Source organism: Podarcis gaigeae, assembly GCF_964106915.1.
Source record: "Podarcis gaigeae genome assembly, chromosome: 9".
Classification (NCBI taxonomy): domain Eukaryota; kingdom Metazoa; phylum Chordata; class Lepidosauria; order Squamata; family Lacertidae; genus Podarcis; species Podarcis gaigeae.
In genome coordinates this window covers 42,427,922-42,450,061 of record NC_139685.1, presented here as the reverse complement: position 1 = coordinate 42,450,061, position 22,140 = coordinate 42,427,922, and the positions used below count along the sequence as shown (strand labels likewise).

The following is a 22,140-nucleotide window of genomic DNA, read 5'->3' as shown; positions in this document are numbered from 1 at the left end:
GAGAAAGGCGTTGAACATATGAAAATGTTTTCAGTGATACATGTGTATGAGTGATGTTCCTGTTTAGAGACTCCAAAGCTGCCACAGTCCCTCAACTTACCATATCCATGAAATGAAATCTCAGTGTCTTTTCTGGACTTTTAAATTAAGGTGTGCATTCCTCTTACTCCAGATGAAAAAATTAATTCTCAATAGTTGTGTAAATAAATATAATAAGTCTAAAGCATGTTTCCCACTTACCTTCTCTTTCCTAGGTGTCTTGCATCCTTTTTACAGAAGTTATGATAATGAATGCAGTTTTGAGATTGATTGTTCAGGAGACGTTTTAAAGCTTACCTTTCTAATGCCTTCGGGTTATGCTTTTGTATCCCCACCAGGTATAAATGACCAAGGACTGTACAGAGTTGTGGGGGTGAGTTCAAGGGTCCAGAGACTTCTGAATTTGTTGATGGGTATGCCTCTTATTTTTATATCCACTTTTTCTATCCTCTTCTACCATGCCATACTCAGCCCATTTGTACTGGATAAAAACTTACAGAAGGATTCAAGTGAATTGCATTTCGGTTTCTAGAATCTTGGTCCCTAAGATGTTCAGGATACTGTTTTGGAGAAATCATAGATGGCACATAAACTAATTCTTAAAGTATATCAGAGGAGCTTGTAGCTTCATATCCAGAGGAAATGTCATATAAGGAGTGATAGAAGACTGACTGTAGTTGATAGTAAATGAATGAATTATTTCAGATTAAATTTCCTAGCTGAATATTGTTGCACATCTATTAAGTGCAAACCTTATATGTTAATATCCTTTATTATTTTGATTGGTAGTGATCCTGTAAGAAGTTTTCTCCTAGTACCATTTTTTGTGAAGTTTTAACTTTCTCTTTATCCCAACCCACAATTCTGGCTGTACCTCATCACCTTCCCCAAGGTATGGGTATTTAGATGAAATTCTTCACCTGCCTATCATCTAACCCCGCCACAGCAGTCAAAACTGCGTTATTTCCAGACTTCTTGTCCAGAGCGCTTGACAATACATGCAGTCAGATGAGACCACTGGGATTATTTCAGTTTTCTGAGTCTCCCAGACCTGTCACCTCACAGCAGCATGGGTCTGATTCTCAAGGATTCATTGATATTCAGAGAAGCTAGTTTGCAACAGGCTCCTCTCCAGAACCATGCATGCTCCATCTGTGCTGATAACACAGTGTTCTTTGGCAGAGAAAACTAGAGGAAACCAGCAAGTGAATTCATTTCATTACCCCAGACATTATGTGAATGGCAAAGCACTTTTATATTATATGCTGCTGTCAAATCCTTGCCACCTGTATGGCTCTGTTTTAACAGGCTGTCTATTAGGAGTTACGATAGCATGTCAGGCTTGAGATCTTGTATCCCATGTCATGTCAGTTTGTCATAATGATGTTGCTAAATATTAATTTACTTGATATCTTTAATCACTGTTAGCAATTTTGTGGTGTTCAAAGATGGCATATAAACCTCCCTGAATCTTGAAGCATCGGGAAGTATTGGGAACTGAAAAAGAAGATTATCAAAAGCCACTGAAACAAAATAGATGTGGGTGGTTGCTCTGGAATTCAGAGTTTTCATAAGGAAGTTGTTTAGCTATTAACAATACACTTGGGATATTTAAAATAGCAAAGAAACAACTGAAGGCAGTTCCATGTTCATTTAGAATGAATACAATAAAGTGAATTATTGCATTCACATGAAATGGTAACTACCTTAAAGGGAGGTTTGCTTATCTAGGTCCGTGATATTATGAAAGTAATTTTAGCTAAATAAATATTTTGAGAGTTTAGATAGTCACATATTCTTATGCAGTTGTGCTTTCTTTCTTTAGCTCTGCACTGCTGCATAATTTGTTGGGAGGCAAAGGTGTTTTTCAGCCAAGCGTGTACTGTCATATAGTTCCACAGTATAATGCAATTAGAATGGAGCTTTCAACTTTGGGGAATCTTCAGACATATAATCCCTCACCTGTAGTCTAAAGTGATAGTTAATTCACTCAAGTATCACATTCTGGTTTATGAGTAGGCCAGGGGCTGCCAATCTCTTTGAACCAGCTGTCACATTTTGAGTTTTGAAAAAGTGCTATACGCACCAGTCACAAAACCGGTCTTGACTGTGGATATCACACAATATAGATTCACTACCCCAACAAACACACAATGGTGCTGTTGCTGTCTATTTATATCCCACCTGACTTTCAGCATTAACCCAAGGTAGTTTACACGTAGTTCCAAGCTGGTCATACATTCAAGCACGACCAGGTTAGCTTCAGCAAAGTAGTGGCTTTATGTTCCTTCAGATCATATCCTGAGCTTATAGATCTCTTAATGGAGGAATTCATTGTCAACAGTTGGAAGTCTGGACCCAACCCATGGTATGGTAACAGAACAAACAGAAATCTGATCCAGTTTGTTTTGTTCAAATACATTTTTTTCCTTACCTGCAGAACATTACTGGGCATTGGGTAAAGATCTCTGTACTAATCCCTAAATAACAATCAACACATCATCTTCATGTGTAACTATATAATATATCAACTAGCAAAATGCCCAGCAAATTTGTTGGGTATGTGTATAGGGAAATGGACGGCTCTAACTAACACCCAACTCTTTTCCCGTTTACCCCCTTGCAGCTCACTTCTTGGGTTCAAGTTCTGGATCATTTTGGTTCAGAGCACCAGTTTTGGCTGTTCTTGGTGAGAAGGGTTGGATACAAAGCCCCATCAGCTTTCTGTCTTGAGAGAGCTTATCAAGATAGCTACAGAGGAGGGAGTTCTCTTCCTTTCACAGCCTTCACCCCCTCCCTTTCCTCAGGCTCTGCTCTGCTCAGACATTTCAAGATTTGGAAGAGGATAGCATGCTGAAAGACAAGAACAAAATTAGGCATGCCTTTTGGATAGTAGTTAATGCTTGCAAGTTGGTTGAAAATGTTACTTGATTTGTATTATTTAAATTAAGTTTAAATAATTGACATAATTAGACAGAATATTCAGTTATAAGAATTAATTGGTTGGCATAGCTTTTAGAAGAGAATTACTTGGTTTCTGTTAGAAAGGACTACACCTTTAATAAGGAGACCTAATTTGATTTGTTGTTGCTCTGGCAAGCCCAGTTATATGTGAAATCTAAAATGTATTGGTCTCAGTTACTACAGCTTTAGTTTTTGTTAAATTTTCTATCACTCACCATAAGAAAAAACAAATTGACATGTATATATTTTTTAAATCACAAAGTTCCTCAGTCAATTTGTGATGTATTGGACTGTGACATGCTATCTTCAAGATAAAACAGGACTATATTTTAAAGAAATCGTCAATGCAGTTTCATTTCTTTGTCAAGAAGAATCTGTGGTGTTTGATCAGTCAGGCATTTTAGAGCTCAGTTTTACTGAGCCACTTCCTACTTACAGGAAATGAAATTGATATGGTGGCCAATGTATTGTGTAACATTGACTGAGTTGTTTGATGGTAAAAGAAGAAATGTGGAAGTATAACTCACTCATTACTTCACTCCCTTTAATTATAGATTCATTCTGCAGCATACTCCCCCGTGTTCTGGTTAGATGCCATAGCTTTAGTGAATATTTTCTAGCAATTTCTTGCACAGAAACAGGCATTACATGTGAATATGTTTTTACTATATTGCTCTTGAGCAGCAAGGTTTATTATTACTATAAAAGAAAATACTTGCCCCCTGCAGCCTTAAGAAATTGTTTGTGCAGTGACACTTTGGGAAGGCTGGGGGGGGGGGGGCGAGTATTCAAAGTATCACTGCACAAACAATTTCTTAAGTTTCTTTTTAATGAGGTAATGAAAAAAAATTAGCTTAAATTTCTTATCGCTTAAAAGTCTGTTTTCCATTAGTTGAATATGTGATCTGTATGCTGGGACGGGCGCTTCTTTATTCAAACATTTGGGTGTTGATTGGAAGTATCAACATCTGAAACAACACTTTCAAACAAAAGCTATTTTTATTTGATCGCTGGACAATGATGTTGACCTTTTGCTCTCCTTTTTGATAGCACCTTGCACATTTTCTCTTGTTGAACACTTGCAAGAAAGTCAGCTTAGCTTCCCACTGCTTGCCTAGATGTCCCTCCCCACTCCATTTCCTTTAACAACAAACAATTACACTTCATGGGAGCAACATGGAATAACATAATTTGGTCTAGTTTATTGTGGTGTTTTTTGTGGTGCACAGCCTATCAACAAGATATGCATTAAGTTGGGAGAGGAGGTTGACTGTTTGCATTGGAAGAGATGCCATGATTTAAAGAGTAATATTAGATTAGTGCCTGCTTGCTCCCAATGGGATCAATGAATGTTTCAACCCATGTACAAATCTAATCTCTCCCCCCCCCACACTTTTTGTGGGTTATTTTCCAGATGCAAAAACAAGTAATGAAGTTGACTTGGAAAATTCCATGGAATGGGAAGTGAAGACAATAACAAGTGCAATGAAACTATACTTAAGGTAACATTAAGCTTTAAAGTTACTGTAATCTAACTTAGTTATCACATACTGAAGATCTAAATCAGGCATAAGCAAACTCGGCCCTCCAGATGTTTTGAGACTACAATTCCCATTATCCCTGATCACTAGGGATGATGGGAGTTGTAGTCCCAAAACATCTGGAGGGCCAAGTTTGCCTATGCCTGATTTAAATATTGTACTGTTCCACTGAAAAGTGCAAATTTATTATAGAAGGTTATGACACTGCAGTTTGTGGAAATATTAAAAATAAAACTCTCATAGTCTGCACCTATGGACTGTCTTGCAGAACACATGGGCTGTGGGGTAAGGATCCTGATTTCTTTACCCTGGTAAGAATACCCAACGCTTCCCCCCACTTTTGTATACCAGGGGAATGATACCCAAGGAGATATCTGGTGAGATGGGGATTCCTCCCACTGTTATAAAAAGTGCACCAAATGCGGAGGGAGAAAGTATATGGATTTTATTATTTGGATGTGTTTGTACTTGGAATAGTAATACATATTAATAGGCATTCTTAATAATTCCACACCGTTTGTCTTAACAGAAGCCTTCCAGAGCCCCTGATGACGTATGATTTACACGGAGAGTTCATCGTTCCTGCCAGTAAATATTTGACTTACAAATACATCTTACTTCTTTTAAAACAGTTACGATAGAGATCAGGGAATAGTAGCCTCAATTAAATTTCTACTTTGAGTAAATTAACTCAAACATTTTTTACATGGAAATCATTTGAAAACTGTTTTTTCTTCCCTCCCCTCAATATATTATATGCATAAAAATGATCTGCATATTAATAGCCTCGTGCAGTAAAACACTGACAGTCGTGGATATACTTAAAGTTTTAATATTACCTACATCATTGTTTAGCTTATTTTAAAACTAGTGCTAGCCTTACTGCAGAAGTACCTTTTCATGTCTCTGTTAATTCCTCCTCCCCCTGCAAAATAATATACCCCAGAAATGGTAGTGTTACATTAACCTATACATTTCAAAATCTCCTATTACCTGATAATTCTTTGCACTGAGATCCTTGTGAGGTCCATATCCCAAGCTCAGTTGGTTAGAGTGTGGTGCTTGGTAGCATGAAGGTCATAGGTTCGAACCCTGTATGGATCACTTGCATATTCTTGCATTGCAAGGTGTTAGACTAAATGACTCTCAGGGTCCCTTCCAACTCTACAATTCTGTGATTCTTATGTGTTCCTAGAAGTCATGAATGTACAGGTGGTGTTAAACTTTTATCAACTAAAAGGAAGACTTGGAGAAGGAAGCACATCAGAAATATAATTCATTTTAAGGTGAAAAAGACTATGGGCAGCAGATTTTGGCAAAATATCAATGAGATACCTAGGCAAGTGAAATTAAAATATTCCGTAAAGCAATGAAGTCGCTATTATTTTTTAAAAGGTGTGCAACAGACAGTTTACCCTTTCATTGGTTAGCCTCGTTTATTCATTGTTATATTAAGTAGGCTGAACACACAAGGCACAATGCAGAACAGCTGCAAAAAATTGACTACCTAGTTCAAATCTGTACATGAGAGAGACGTGTTGCCTCAACCCACCTATGCTGCCTCTTCATTCTCATTACCACCTGTGGTTATGATGCAGTGACATTAGATTCCACAACTGGCATCATTTCTCTTCTTTTCCAATATGAAGATTATAGCAATTAGACTGTAGCTACTGAGCCTGAGCCTTTCTGGCCCATGTCTCCCCTTGCTATTCCATTAGCACCTTCTTTCCTTTGTTACCTGTTTCCTTACCCCATTTCTCTTACCCCTAAATGTTTTTTCCCTGATTTTCCCCTGCACCCCCCTGCCTCATCTTCCACACTGTTCCTGTGGGTCCTGCAACCCTCTGGAGCAGATATTCAGGAAGACACAGCAGCAGGAAGAGGGAATTGAAGAAAATTGCCTCGCCTTCTCTTACGTTAGCAGATGCCTCTGCTTGATTTGATTTCACTATGTCAAGAGAATAAAAAGGTCATTCTGCTACAGTAATATAATTTCTTACTCTGCAGTTTCTTTCTAGAGAAATGGAAGTGGCCAACCAAAATAATAGCATTGATCTAAAAAAAAAATATTGAGGGTAGAAAAGAAACATTAACTAAAATACCATACTCCCCCCCCCCCCAAAAAAAGAGAGAGATATCCAGGAATAAGGAGAAATGGGGAAATACTTAGTTTTCTTTTTTATCAATAATATATGTTGTGTCAAATGTATGACTAATAATTACTCCTTCATTCTTTTATGTAGAAAGTGGCACCCCCGAGTCCCGTGTTAATGCTATCCATTTCTTGGTTCATAAACTTCCAGACAAGAACAAAGAAATGCTCGATATTTTGGTGAAACACTTAGCAAAGTAAGCATCTTGTCTTCTAATTTAGTTCTCAGATGTTTAAAAAAGTAGGCTTAATTATGTTGGATTCTATTCTATACAGGAACATAATTTACAACACAGATGTGAAGCTTGTCTTGTTCTATATGTTTCTTAGAAGAAATAAGCTGAAATGCAATCCATTGATGAAGTCATCCAAGTGTTTGCTTAACAGTTTTAGATGTTTATTGTGGGTTTGATCAAAGGTAAACAGAGGGGGTTTTTTGTAGATCTTTGGAGATTCATTGGTAAATTTAAATTGGCTTCACACTGCTTCCTTGTGATAGTCTAAATGTACTGGTGTATCTTCAGATTCATTTGGTTTTAGAGTAACTATCAGGTTTTGTTCTATTTCTAAACTTGGAAAGAAAAGTGGGGAAAGCATTTTACAAGTTCAGCTAGGGAAATCTCCTCCCGCCCACCTTGAAAGTTCTGCTTTATAACGTCATAATTTTTGAATGCTCTTTTTCTTTTTGTTCTTCAAAAGCGTTTCAAAGCATGCCAAGAAGAATCTCATGACTGTAGCAAATTTAGGAGTAGTGTTTGGACCAACATTAATGCGACCACAGGAAGAAACTGTGGCTGCCCTCATGGACCTGAAGTTTCAGAATATTGTAGTGGAGATCCTAATTGAAAACCATGATAAGGTAAATGGGGAGAAACAGGGAGGATTTTGCTTTTATTCCACAATATGTAATGTAACGTGTTCCTATGTTCAGATTGATTGCTGTTTTTCCTTGTCAAAATAATATCCACACAAAAGGTATCTGCTAGCTTGGGGAAAAGGTTTGCAGAAGTCCCCCCAAAAAACTTTAGGGGGTGGAATTGTTCAGTGGGCATTACAAATGATTAGTGGGCAAATTGTTTACAGACTGTTGGAGAGGAAACCCAGGAAACTGGTGGAAGAGTGAATGGAATGTCTTGCAAAAGGGTGTAATGGGCTTCTTGGACAGGTGCCTCACACTGATTTTATTCCATGTTCATGATATTGTCTTATTTCTTGTGTTACTTGTGTAAGACAGTAATACTAGCTCTTCAAATAATATGAAAATTTGAAAGAAGTCCAACACCATTAAATGCCACCCCCTTTTCAATAGGGTCTGTTTATGCCTAAAGCACTCTGCAACCTTTCATTTTCTCTAAACTGTTCACTTCCATTTTCTCCCTACCACACCTTCCCTACTACAATCTCCCATTTTACTCACATGTGACTTTATAGAATCTCCTTCATTTCCGGCTCATTGGTTCTCAGCATCCACTGCTTCAGCTTTTCTCCTATGCTGCCCAATTGGACCCAAGTGAATTTAGTGCCTCCTAGTGTTTAAGCGCGGGTGGCACTGTGGTCTAAACCACAGAGCCTAGGGCTTGCCGATCGGAAGGTCAGCAGTTTGAATCCCTGCGACGGAGTGAGTTCCTGTTGTTTGGTCCTGCCCACCTAGCAGTTCAAAAGCACGTCAGGTGCAAGTAGATAAATAGGTACCACTCTGGCGGGAAGGTAAACAGCGTTTCCGTGCGCTGCTCTGGTTCGCCAGAAGCTGCTTAGTCATGCTGGCCACATGACCCGGAAGCTGTCTGCAGACGAATGCCAACTCCCTTGGCCTATAGAGCGAGATGAGCCTAAAACCCCAGAGTTGTCCACAACTGGACCTAACGGTCAGAAGCACCTTTACCTATAGTGCTGAAGGCAGGAACATGCTTACCTCTTAGGAACTTTTAAACTGCCCCTTTCCCCAGTATGGGCTTTGGAGTACATTGTGTGTCATTGCAATAAAACTCTTCTCAGTATTTCATATGTCAGAAGCTTTGAGGGCAAGCACTGAATTTCAGAAATATTCTCTATTATCAAATTGACGTGAAACTTTTCCCTCACGTTAAAGGCAAGGAAACTTGTTGCCCATATAGAAAGATGCCAGGGTATGGTCTGGAAGCCCTTGATGCAATAACCTCGTTGAAGCTAGGTCTGGTTCTGATCAATGCCTAGATAGGAGAACCCCAGAGAACTCTGTGCACTGCTTTTAATTCCATGGACAAAAAGCAGCATATAAATGAAACAGGACTAAATAAAATAGTTGACTGAGGTGCCCAGGTTGATGCATGTTTACGTGCTTGGAGGTGTGTTTATTCAAAACACATACCAATCTATTCTAATCAATGCACAATAGAATAATGAATTGTGCAACAGCAAGTTTTACACCATTACTTAGTCCATTAAACATTTGTAAGCATTGCTTGAAAACTTTTGAGTGGCAGCTATAGCAAAGAAAGGGCTCATAAGCCATCACCATTGGTCCCTTCGTATCCATATTGCTGTCCTACCTCACCATTTATGTAAATGGCACCAGACTAGAGAGGGCCCCCCCCCCGACTTCTTGCTTTTGCTATAGGAAATTAATGTTGACTTTATGCTTAAGGTTGCAGTCTTAGTATTTTTATCTTCATTCCAAAAAATAAAAATCCAGGGAAATGAGAATGAAAAGTATTGACTTCTGTTGCTCAGTCTTCATACTTTCCTCAGGGTTCTGAGAAATATAAGTTATATTTTACTTTAATATTTTTAATTGCTTTTATATTTCTGCCACCACTTCTGCACTTGCCAGAAAGTGTCTGCTTATTCGCCTGACTCTTCTCTCCCCCCCCCCCCCCCACTCCTGCTGCTTTCCAGACTGGCAAAAAGCTTGCTTTTGGTATGGTGGAGACTCGGCTAGATTCATTATAGGCAAACTGGCAGACAGATGTCTATAGAAGCACCACATCAATGCAGTCTAGAAATGTTTTCTTTTTAAAAATTAATTTTATTTTCCCAGACAGTAAAATTAGAGAGGTGGCAGTAGAGGCAAATGGATTTTCAGAGGCTGCACTTTAGCTCCCATGCAAAAGGAACTCTACTTACCTTTGACATTCTAAGACACGTCTCTTTTATTATTGGGAAAGATGCAAGAGACTAGCTAATAAATTCATGGTAGGAAAGAAATCTAGTTTATTATTAATCAAACTTCACATGCATCGTGTCACTAATACTCATGACATCTACATGAGTTCAACAATATTATCTTCATATAACAGATAGGAACTGTTGGTGAAGGGTTTAAGAAGTTATCGAGTGGGTTAACGGCCCAGTTAAATTAACCAAAGATATTTAACTTATCAGACATGTTGTTAACCACAGGGCTACACCAGTACTAAAGAGTGACAAAAAGTATTTACGCCTGACTGAGTACGGATTGGTTGAAACGGAGATCATAATAGTTTATTCTGAAGTTTTCACCTTAAGATGATTTGTTAAATCCACAAATTCCATACCTCTTGTGTTAGATAGGAAAAAATAAGGGTGTGTGTATGCATTTACGTGTCAGGACTGGGCTATGGGCAGCAAATCTTGAGGCAAGCAAGAAGCCTTCAGACAAATCAGTTCTCAGCACTAAAGAAGGATCACCAAAGCTCATTAGAATTGAACGAAGTATATGTTTTAAGACTACTTTGTGTTCACACCAGTGTTCATGTAGTGCTCATCTGAAGCCTTTTATACTTCCCAGGTGGATCGCTTAGGTGGGTAGAGTCAGCCCAGGCCCTGAAGGTATTTCACAGAGAAGCTGCCACCTGCAGTTCAGTAATTCACCACATGGGGTAGCTTCCAATCCAGCAACTTCCGACACTATCCTAAATTCTTTTGAAATACGATAGTCTTTTACTTAATCTTAGGTCTTTTCAGATATTTCCAAATTGTATAGATTATCCACATAACTTTGAATACTGAAGTAAATTAAAACTAAGACCGCAAAAAAAAAAAAAAACCCCACACACCTTGTCTACACTTTCAGTTGCTTTTTGAATATTGAATACTGAATGTTAAAATCAGATCAAGGAAACATGGTCTTGGTTTTCAATCATGCTTAGTATATTAGGCCATCAGAGTCTGCAAAACCTGAGGGGCCATTGGAAAGGGAGAAAGAGATGGCCTCTCTTACTTTAAATATATGCATCTACAAAATGATCATGCACATAAGACACATTAACCAGGTTTTCCACATCCACTTTATGTTAGACATTGTTGCTATAATAGTTCCTTCATAAGGAAAGGACTTTACAGTATAAAACATCAGTATTCTTATATCTTCCTCATGTGGTTTCAGTATAATACTTTACAGCAGACATGCTGGGTCGAACCTGAAAGCTTAAAAGCGTGGTTAAGTAGTTTTAGAACGCTTTATCTGTTAAACCTTTTTTTTTGTAATACAAAAGCCCATTTGCTTTTATAAGAATACTGACATATTCTCAAAATAACTATGCAGGAAAGAAGGAATAACCCCCCCCCCCTTTCCCCACGTTTAAGGAAATTAGAGACAGGAAAGTCTCTCTCTCTCAGTAGATCTGAAGACAGGTTCCTATTTATTTATATTAAAATCTATACATAACTTTACCACCAGAAATGCCCCTGGAAGCAGAATGCAACAATAAGTAGCATTTACAAAGCAGCAATTTATTCATTTATAAATAAATTATTTATATTCTCCTCTTAAAAAGACTGTCAGTATTAATAAAATCACAAATATTATATCAAAGTCAGTGTGGACATCAGTTCACATTTCCGAATGCCACCATGGAGAAGTCCTGCTCACCACCAGATGTGTTGCTCCTAATGGTGGGTTGCAAAGGAGTTCCCCTGGCTGATCTTAACTCTCAGGCAGGACTACACAGGGAGAGATACTTCTTAAAGTACTTGCGTCCCAAGGTGTTCAGGGCTTTGCAAGTCACCTGCAACATCTTTAATTCAGACCACCAAAAACATATTGACAGCCCGTGTAGATTGTTAAGGACAAGTACAATATGGTTTGGGCTTGTGACTCCACTCAGAAGCCAAGCTGCTGCATTTTGCTGCAGTTTTCGAGTCACCTTCAAGGGCATCCTGCATAGCCTGCATTACAGTAATCTAACTGTATGAATTCCTTTGGCTATGGCTATCCCTGTCCAGGAACATCTGTATCTGGGAAAATGCACGCCATACCACTGCTAACACTTGGGTTTCCAAGAACAAGCTAGAGTCCACAAGTATCCTCAGACTTACAGACCTGTAATTTTAAGGGGAATTTAACAGTTTATAGTATCTTGGTCTCTTAACAGGATTTAGCTTCCATTTATTAGCCCTCATTCAGCCAATACAGTGGCCAGACACCAATCCAGAATCTGCATTGCCTCATCTAATTCAGATGACAAGAAAAGAGGTGTTGATGACTGCCAACTCTTTAGTCTCCTGATGACTTCGCCCAGCAACTTAATAGAAATGTTGGGGATAGAATGCTTATCTGCAGGACCGCTGCAACATCGTGTCTCCCAAGAGATCAAGCAGAATCAAAAGGGTTTTACTCATCCTATAGAGAAAATCTGTCAGAGTAAAGACCGTTTTAGGACCTAAAATCAGACTGAAATTGATCAAGATAATGGGTCTCTTCTAAGTGTCTAATACCTAAACTGACCAGCCACCACTCTCAAGTACCTCATTCCAAAAAGGGAGATTCGTGACCAGCCAGAAGTTATCAGTACCATTGAATACAAAAAAGGCTTTTAAGGAGTGACTGCCACTGTCTTTATCACCTAGCTAGATCTCCATATTATATGCTGGGACAGCTTTATTCCAGATCTGTATTGTGAATGATAGATGTTTGTTTTGAACCGACATGACATTTCGAACGAGCAGAAGACAAATAAGCAGGAAGCTTTGTAAACAAAGAGCTAGGTGCAGAGGTGGAACAAGAGAAAGGTTACAGATATCTTAAGTCTACTTCCTCCAATACACTGTGCTACTCCCCAGTGCCATTTCTCCCCATATACTCCCTTACGCTACATCCATTTGAAATTAAGGGACAAAAAAAATCCTTGGCAATAAAACAGAATCTGGGAATAAAGTGTGGATTTCCACTAGAGGGTAGTACATGTCTAAGAACTCGGCCAACTATGTTAATATACCAACTAGCTACATAGCCAGCATACTGACCAACTCATTCTCACTGGGCCAAACCATTGCCTTAATTAGGTACATTCCCTGTGTGGGAGAAAATATTGTGCAAGACTGTTCTATAGCACCCCAGCACATCTCTAGCCAGTCTTCTTATTTAAAACTACAAAGAAGGTGATTCTTCAAATACATTTTAATTTTTTCTTAATTTAAGCCGAATTGTAAAACCATTTCTATTTGTCCTTTCCACATATCCTGAGTAAGGTGATTTGTGCTCTGTTTCTTTCTTCTTCCAGTGAGTGGTATCATATAAATTCTAAGATAGTCGTGCACTTACCTTGTGTTTGAGAGCATCTGCCTCTGGCATCATACAGAGTAGATCTCAGATGTACATTTTTGAGAAACAAGAATAAATGTACGGTGTAAATCAACATAGTTTGAGAGAATCTTTCAGTTTCAAAACAAGCTGCCAAAACATTGCAATACAAATTGTAAATTCTAACATCCACAGCATGCTTTCTCAATTTTCATATACCATAGATCATTTTGGAATACATCTTCTGGATTCAAATATAAAATTTCCAAATGGAATAGACAGCTGTTCTCCTGCTGTTTAAAACAGAGAACGTCATAGACTTTTTAGTAGACAAACGGAAGCAAGAATAAGAAAGTGAATACAGATTATTACTACTCCCTTTAGTACTGGCTTCTAAGACTCACCATGGTACTTTTTTCTTTTTCTTTTTTGCCTATGTTTAGTCTTTGAAGATGGCACATGAAGACTGAGGAGAATTCTGTTATATACTTTTAAAAAGTATGAATTGGGATGCAAACAATGCAACAGTATTTTTGAGAAATCTTATTGCATAATTCTTGGTATAGGGGGCTATTCAGAACCCCTTTTCTGAGCCTTCTGTATTTTGTAGCTTTTCTATGAACAAAAGAAAATAAAAAATTGAACACATGGGCGGGGGACCCCAGTGTGAGTCCTCTGATGAAGACCTCCAAGGTAGATTAATTATTAGCTTCTGTTGCCTCCAGCAAACACCCCTGTTTTCCTGTCCCTAGTATCTGGTTTGCGGGGTGGGTTGTTGTCTCCACCTGCCAGTTGAGGGCAGGGAGCAACCTTTTGGGAGGTAGGACCTCTGTCATTCAGTTCCTGCCTTTGTCGAGTGCAGCCAGTCGCCATTTCACATCAGCAAAGCCCCGTGTGCTCTAGATGGTTCCCCAAAATTTCCCTCTACATACACATATGCGTCTTTACACACATTCTCGTTAAAAAACAGGTATATGACCCATTCCTATGGTGGTTCTTAGAAGCTGTCAGTTGAGAGCTACATTATTAAAAGTTTCAACCAAAGTTTTTATTTTCCATAGATTTAGGTCAAGCCATGTGCTTAGATCTGTCCTTAAATTCAGGGGTCAGTGAAAATGCTTAGCTTTTGCTGGATTGTGCCCTTTGTTCATAATAATATGATGATGATGGCACTTTTTAAAGTTTATAGTCTTGACTAGATGCATAAAGGAAATAATAAAGGAGATAATGCAATGACTAGGATGGATGTAACCGGGGGGGGGGGGGGGGAGGGAATTAGACTAAGTGCATGAGCTTGAATAGCCCTCTTGCAACTGACTACTTTTAAGTAGCTAAGAGAACACAATTTGTTTTCAATTCTCATGTTTGATTTTCTACAAAATGAAATATGGGCATCTCGGCAATGTGTATTTTCCCCATTTCCAGGTAACAAAGATAAAACAAGGGGGTTAAGCAAAATAACACCTCATTTACTCTGTGTTAGCTATTCTTAGGTTTATCTGTACAAAGCTAAAGGTTTATTAAGCAGTGTTTTTTCTTTTGCTGTCTTTGTAGGTAGAGGAAGAATGAAGCGACTACTAAAATATATGTTTACTCATCTCTGACTTAATATAACACTGAAAGTTTGTAGAATAGGATTGTGTACATTTCTTCATTAATTGCCAGGAAAAGCAGATTTGTTCTGTTCTGTCTGTGGCTTGACAGAACTGGCACTCTTTTTAATATTCTTGCTATTTAGGCAGCAGTGGAGAATACTGGATGACTCCATTGTATTTGCTCATGTCATGGACAGGTGTTTACATTTCAATCCCAGCATGCTTAACTCTGCCTCCTATTCTTCAAATGACAGCAGTCCAGTGCATACTATCGGGAATGTTCGTGTCATGAATTGTTAAATGTGGGACATGATCAGGATACAGAGGAAGTCGCTGCCTTTTTGCTAAGAGTGCTATTTTTAGAAAAGGCTGAGTTAACAAATGTGTAAAATACGCATGATAAAAGAGCATACATTATGTTTTAACCTTGGTGTTGGGGTTTTTAAAAATACAGTTTTATAGCTGACCATCCTGCTTCTAATGTCTTTTTCTAATGATAATGGGGAAAGTTATAGTGTATAGTTATAGTAGCTTTTCTGTACTTAAACCCATTCTGCACAAACATACTGTACACAGTGTAATGGCACACGACGAACTCCGCCTACATGTCATTCTACACATGCTTAGCACAGCATTCCTGAACCTCTTACTGTCCAGATGTTTTGGATTTCAACGTTCATCAGCCACAGCCAGTGCTGACAGAAGCTGTTGGGAGTTGTAGCCTAAAGCATCTGGAATGGACCAGATTGAGGAAAGCTTCTGTAATCTGTAGATTTTGGCAAGAGTTAAAATCAAAGGGTAGGAGACAGGAAAAAAATGCTAGGGAAGTATTTTGAAGAATTGCTGGGAGTAATACATACTTTCTGAACTCCTGACTTTCCTGTGAGACATCTCTCTGACAGCTGGGGAGAACTGCATTAGAGCTGGAATGGTGTGCACCAGTGAGCAGGATCTCTGTCCTGTTTCTATTTTTGCAGTCTTCTTAGAGAGAGAAAAGTAATCTGAAGGTACCTGGCAGGTTTTTCCACTTTTCTTTTTAAATTAACTCTGTTGGTTTCTGAATAATAATAATAATAATATTCCTTTCTCGGTATAGATTATCATTCTATAACCAGGTGAAATACTCCCCAAAACTCAATTGCATGTTATGCAATCCTAACACACCTTTTTATTTGTTTTGTCCAATCACTCATCCTTCCTTCCTACAAATACCTCAGAGTGGTATGCATGATCCACTCCTTTATACTCACAACAACCCTCTGAGGTAGGTTTGCCTGAGAAAGAATAACTGGGCTAAGGTCACCCGGTAATTTTTGTGGCTGAGTGGGCATTTCAAGGTAGGTCTTCCTGGTGTTAATTCACCATTCTAACCACTATAATAATACATTGGCTCTCAGTTTACATGAGAAAATTAGAACAGATTTGGTAAATAACAAAACTTCTGCAGAGTTGATGGGCCCATGAATGCAAAGCCTCTGTCAGTTCCGTAGCACCCTGGCAGCAATCCTATGCACATTTATGTGGGAGACGTTCCATTGAACCCAATAGCACTTACTGCTGAGTATACAATTGTGTGTATAGGACTTAGACATGAAACTTTTTTTCTTTTCCTTAAACTTGGAACCATTAACTTCTGTTTCATTTTGTGGCCTTACACCTACTCACCTACTTACCACTGGAAGGCATAGGACAGCTGAGGGTTCTAACCAGAACTGGTTTGGATGACTGGCACAGCTGTGCGAGTGTGTGAATAAAAGGATGGGGTGGATTTCAAGCCATTGTGCAGGTGGTCAAAATGAACTGTGGCCGAAGGGTCTGCAAGCACCAGGATCTTCAGGAAGATGAGCAGCAGATTCCTTTTATATATTATGTCCAGAATGCTAAAATATCTATAGTTAGGTACTCTAAACATAAATGGCATAATTTTAAGAAATGTCGCAAGTCAGTTGTGTCTTAACATCTTACATAGCAATTTGATTGCATGCTAATAATAGTTATGCAGAATAAAATGTCACCTTGCAAGGGTTAAGAGACATTTCCATTGCAACATTTTATCCTGATCAAATACTCTAGGACAAAGTTGGGGGATCCCCTCTTCAAGATGTTGCTAGACTACAGTTCTCTCCATCCGTCACTATTGGTTGGGGCTGATAGGAGTTGGGAGTCCAACATTTGGAGGGCCACAGGCTCCCTACTCAAACTTCAAGCTTTTGGGGGGAAATTTTTCATAATGTTTAAATTATTTCAGTTTGCCCTGATTTAATGAAACCTGGAATTTATGAGATATATTTAAATTACATTAGTGTCTAATGAAAGACAGTAGTAATGACTCCTTGAATAATTAAATTTTCAATTCAAGAGATCCTTGATGTACACAGGATGAGCAGTTAAAAACACTGAACTGTAGGTAAAGCAACTTCACACATATCCCTGCTGGTAATTTTATGTAGAAACCAGTCTCTTGCATTTCTGTGGGCTAGCTCTTAATTTTTCATATTGATATCTCTTCTCCTGGTTCTCAAGGCAGCTAACAAAACTGTAAGAATAAAAATGAAACCATTTAAAGCAATAAGAGTCAGTAAAATGCCATATCGAACCCAGTCTAAAACCATACAGCACCGAGCAGCAGCAATATAAATTGGACAGAGTCAAAGCAACAATCTCCTTCACTGTTGAAAATGATGTTGGAAAATCATTTTTTCCTTTCAGTTCTGGAATGTGCGTGGGTTTTACTAACCTGAGGGACTTCCATAAGTTCCAAAGAGGCTTTTAAGATGACATGTGGAATGCATATTTTCTGTTTTGTTTCCTATGCTCCAGTGTGGATTGGACCTGGTTACAGTAGTACTCAACCAATACCTGTTGATTGAGTAGTACTCAATCAATACCACCTCCCAGCCAAGGGCTATGAACCTTGTCAACACCAGCCTGTGCTGGCTGGAGCTGATGGTACTTGTAGTTAAAAATGTCAGGAGGCACCTGGTTGGCCTAGGCCCAAAGAAGACTCTCACCTCTTCTATTAACATGGCATAGTCCTCATAAGGAAAGCTAGTGTTTTACAAATTTGTGTCAGTCACAGGATATTGCTGTTGCTGCATTTCAGGTTGAGCTGCTCAGGGACTATGATTATACCAAAGTAGACCTGACGTGTGTTTATTTTTATCTTCTGTACTTTAAGGTCAAATATTGTGTGTTATTGCTATGATGCCTTTGGGAACCATGACGTGGCTCTTCACAGTAGCTAGGCTAGTGCTTTTCTTCCACTGTACAACATAGTGGCGCATTTGAGCTATTATTAGGACAGTCATTTTGGACTTGCAAAGTAGTTTCACTGCTTTCTGATTATTTCCCAAGTGTGGCATGTGGATTTTTATTGAACTATTTTTTTTTTTACCCAACAGTTTTTGATAAACTCATTTGTTGCACCTCGCCCTGCTGCCTTATTTGTTGTCCTTACATTTGTAATTCGTTGTGCTGTGGTATTTATATTTTATTATTCATGGACTGCTTGTTTCAATTGCTTTTTAAAAAGAAATTCCATTCACCAGTATGAGATGTAATGAAATATTTGTAAATGCCTGAAAATAGGAAAAAAACAGAAATCTAATCAAGTGTATGCAGAAACAAAAATGTATATGTAAGTCCTGTCTTCCTAGACTTGACAAAATGCTGTCTTTCCCCACTGATTTTATTGGAGAACAGTAACTTGATAATGTCATACATTTAATAGCTGCTTTGACCCTTTCCAGCAGACACTTACACACACAAACACCCCCCCCCCCCGTGCAATAAAAAGAAATGTTGATCTGCCTGCGTGCTATAGAAGAGAGGGCCAATGGGGGCGCGAGGGACAGAATGGCCTAGCAAAACTACAACCCTTTAACTCATAACACAGATTAGCTGGACGCCCCTTGGCTGCAGGTGGATTTTGAAACCTGTATCATGCTTGTGTGAAGCATTTCCTTATTACGCTGTGGTTACAACGCATGGAGAACAAGGGAGAGAGAGTGTACGCTCCAATGTGTGTGAAAGGGCTCTGCATCACATGGCAAAAGGGCCAATTGAAATTAGGGTCATTGCTACTATGTTTGCTGGAAGACATGAGATGTCTCTTGCAAGAGCTTAGCCACCTGTACCTGCACGGCAAAAGCAAGCAGGTGTATTTATTGCTTTGCTGCAAATGGTAGGAAAGGCTGGCAGTACAAGTAGGTAAGGGTGGACAGAGTATCTGTAATTCAAAAGGGTTTAATTTTATTTATTTAAGAACATTTCTGTATTGCCCCTCAATTCAAAATTTCCAAGGCGGTTTACAATAACTAATAAAAACACAGTAAAAGGCAGTGATAAACAATTGCAGCTGGGCGAAAATACAGGGATCTCCCCACTTGTGTGCAATCAGCACACACAAAAGGGGGCGGAATGGAAGTGGAGCGAAATGGGGCTATCCCCACTTGTGTGCAACTCAGTGATGTGTGCAGGGGCCGGGAACGGAACCCCCACATATGTGGAGATTTCCCTACACACCAGAGCTTGGAAGACTAAGAAAATAAGGAGGTCTTCGTGCGGTGCCTAAAATATGTTAGTGTCAGTGCAACTTTCTGCGGAAAGAGTCCCATGGGCAAGATACAACAGCTGAAAAAGATCCTCTCCTCCATTGCCATTAGCCAACTTCAGACAGTGGGGACATTTGTTGAAAGTTTTAGCAGCCAGTTACTGAAAATGAGCATAACCAAGGGTTATATTCATGTACCAGTAGTTAATTAATTTGCCTTGTATGATCCAATTTGAGAAAGTTTAGTAACTTGGTAGGTGTGGGGAATCATATTAAAGACATGGTTCCACAAATCATATTAAAGGCAAAATTATAAAGAAACTATTGTCTCATGTTTCTATCATCCATTTTGATAATTAAAATGAAAGACTTGGCTAAAATATATGGCCCAGTGAAATTTTTGAACCAGTGACCTTGCCTTTTCTGATTCACAAATAAATCTTATTTCTGTGGGCTCTGCCAGCTGGCAAGAACAATTGCACATACTTAGGTTTGTGGATGAAATGATTTGCAGAACAGTTGATGTGTAGATGGTATTTATGCTTATTTATAAATTTGGTTTTGTTTTTAATTTTTAAAAAAGAATAATGGCACACTCCCCACGTTCAAAGAATAGTTTTGGCTTCTTCATGCCTGAATAGCATCCAAGACAAATGTTAGTTGATAATAGTTTACAGTTGCATTTTTACAGGTTGCTGTTCATAGCAAATAATTAATGCCCTTTGTGCTCTTCTTTGCAGATTTTTAAAACTCTGCCTGATGCCACTTTCCCCGAGCCAATTCCTGTGTCGGTATCTCCTCCAAATGCCCCACCACGACAATCAAGAAGACAAGGGCAACGTAATAAGAGGCCCATTGCTGTATATAATCTCTGTCTTGAGCTGGATGACAGTAAGATGTTAATTATATTTTCTATCTTGGCAGCAGAGTTGAGTTGCAGTATATCTTGTGTCATCAGGGCAATCTACAGTAGTTTTCCATTTCACAAATTCTATTATCTCTTTCTTTTTTAAAAAATTGGAAAATGGAGAGAGGAGGCAGGGAGAGTAACATTCTTATAACTTAGTACTGTATATATCTGGAACTTCAGGAGAACTTTCTCATTCCTCTTAACAAGGGATTCAGTTTTCTTTTAAGCTGAATCTCTTTGACCTCTGTCGACAATTATAAAATTGTAAGATAAATGGATGATATGAACCAAAATGTTAAGCAGATTTGCTTGAATTAGGAGAATGAATGTTCAGTACTTGAATGCTCAAATCTGGACCAGAAGCCAGTCTGGCAAATAGTAATATTGACAGCTACTAGCCATTAGGTAAACAGTTGACTACCAAGTGATAAAGCAGGATGTGTTGGATAATCTGTTGTGCAAGTCAGAAAGGATGGCATTTGTGTTGTTTTCATACAGTCTTACCCATTTTCGTTTCTTTGTGGGCATGGGCTGTTCTTGACAGGTGTTTGAATGTTTAAATTATTGCATCCTCTTTGTCTTGTTTCTCCCTATATCATTGTTGAATTATATCTGTATTTAGAGTAAAATGGGCTTGGTGTACATGGTATTGTTTCTAGCATGGAGATGAAACTAGAGGGTTTTTAATTTTAGGATTTATGTAGACAGATGGAGCATATTGATAAACTTATTAAAATCAACTGCATTTATTGATGAATAAAAGGTGCAAACAAAAGTTGTGAATACAAATTCTAAGCACATGCAGAACAACTCTGTCAAACTGCTAGCTTTAAAATATAGATGCACATGATATTGCTTGCCTCCTGTACTTTTTCACTCTGTCTTAAAATAGCTGATTCCCCCTCAAAAAAAAATTATGCATGTTTGTGTGTGCTTAGTTGTTGTTTTTTTAAAACACAATTGCCACTTGCACCCTGTAATATAAGATTGGGTGGGAAATTAGTATGTGCTTTGTTTATGTATATTATAGTGACATAAGTTATTTTTAAAAATCATGTTCTGCGATTCTGTCAGAACTATCATTTTAAATTAATTTTAGACAGGTTAGATATGTTAGCCTGTTGCAGCAGTATCAACATTGTTGTGGCACTTTAAAGGCTAACTGGTTCATTGTCTTTAAGTTGCTAGCTCATTTTGAATTAAGGTATTGGGCTTTACAGCTTATGTTTACCAAGAGTTTCAAAACAATGACCTATTTTTAGACCATGATGTTAAACTCCTGATATTTTGAGGATGCTATAAAAGCTCAGTAGTACCTTGAGAGCTGTAAATAGCCTACATGCTTGGCACCCCTGCTTATTAATATATTTAGGAATATTAAAACAGGAACAGGTTAAAGGTTCTCATTTGCCATTAAGAGGATAGTTAATAGCAGTTGCTGAAATTCTTGCTGAGTTCCACTAAGTTGAGTAGCAGATTGAAGCCTTCATACAGCTTTTTAAGGAAACTCCTCTCAGCCATCTTCTGCCCTTGCATGTCCCTACCCAGCTCACTGTGATAGCATGCATAGCCCTTCCTCTTGCTGAGTGAACCTTGCACCTCCCTACTGAAATAGAATTCTGGTCTCTACAGCTCTGAGGCAAAGTGGGGCATGTGCTTTGTTTCCCATTTAGGCAGTAGGTCAGACTAAAAGCTATTAGTAATACTGCATAATATTACAAGAAATCGCGAAATACCTTTGTTTTAACAAGTCACTGTCATTTTCCTCTTGTCTGAGATAATCAGGATTGTGTGCTCACCCTTCTGTTTGATAGTGTGTGTGTGTGTGTGTGTGTGTGTGTTTCTAATTGATAACGCTTCTGCATCCCATTTTAATCTCAACTTAGCATGGCGTTCCTCTCCCTGC

General features: G+C 38.6%; 1 protein-coding gene across 2 annotated transcripts in view; it reads left to right on the top strand.

Annotated features, from left to right (window-relative positions):
* ARHGAP10 (Rho GTPase activating protein 10) overlaps nt 1–22,140 on the top strand; it is a gene marked incomplete at its 5' end in the record, with an annotated part of 100,998 nt that overhangs the window by 55,382 nt on the left and 23,476 nt on the right. For both annotated transcript variants that reach the window (XM_083755633.1, XM_083755634.1), the window contains 6 exons: nt 378–452; nt 4,418–4,505; nt 5,074–5,132; nt 6,791–6,896; nt 7,399–7,558; nt 20,065–20,215. In XM_083755633.1, the coding sequence (XP_083611759.1) occupies nt 378–452; nt 4,418–4,505; nt 5,074–5,132; nt 6,791–6,896; nt 7,399–7,558; nt 20,065–20,215 (639 nt within the window). The remainder of the gene's footprint in view (nt 1–377; nt 453–4,417; nt 4,506–5,073; nt 5,133–6,790; nt 6,897–7,398; nt 7,559–20,064; nt 20,216–22,140) is intronic.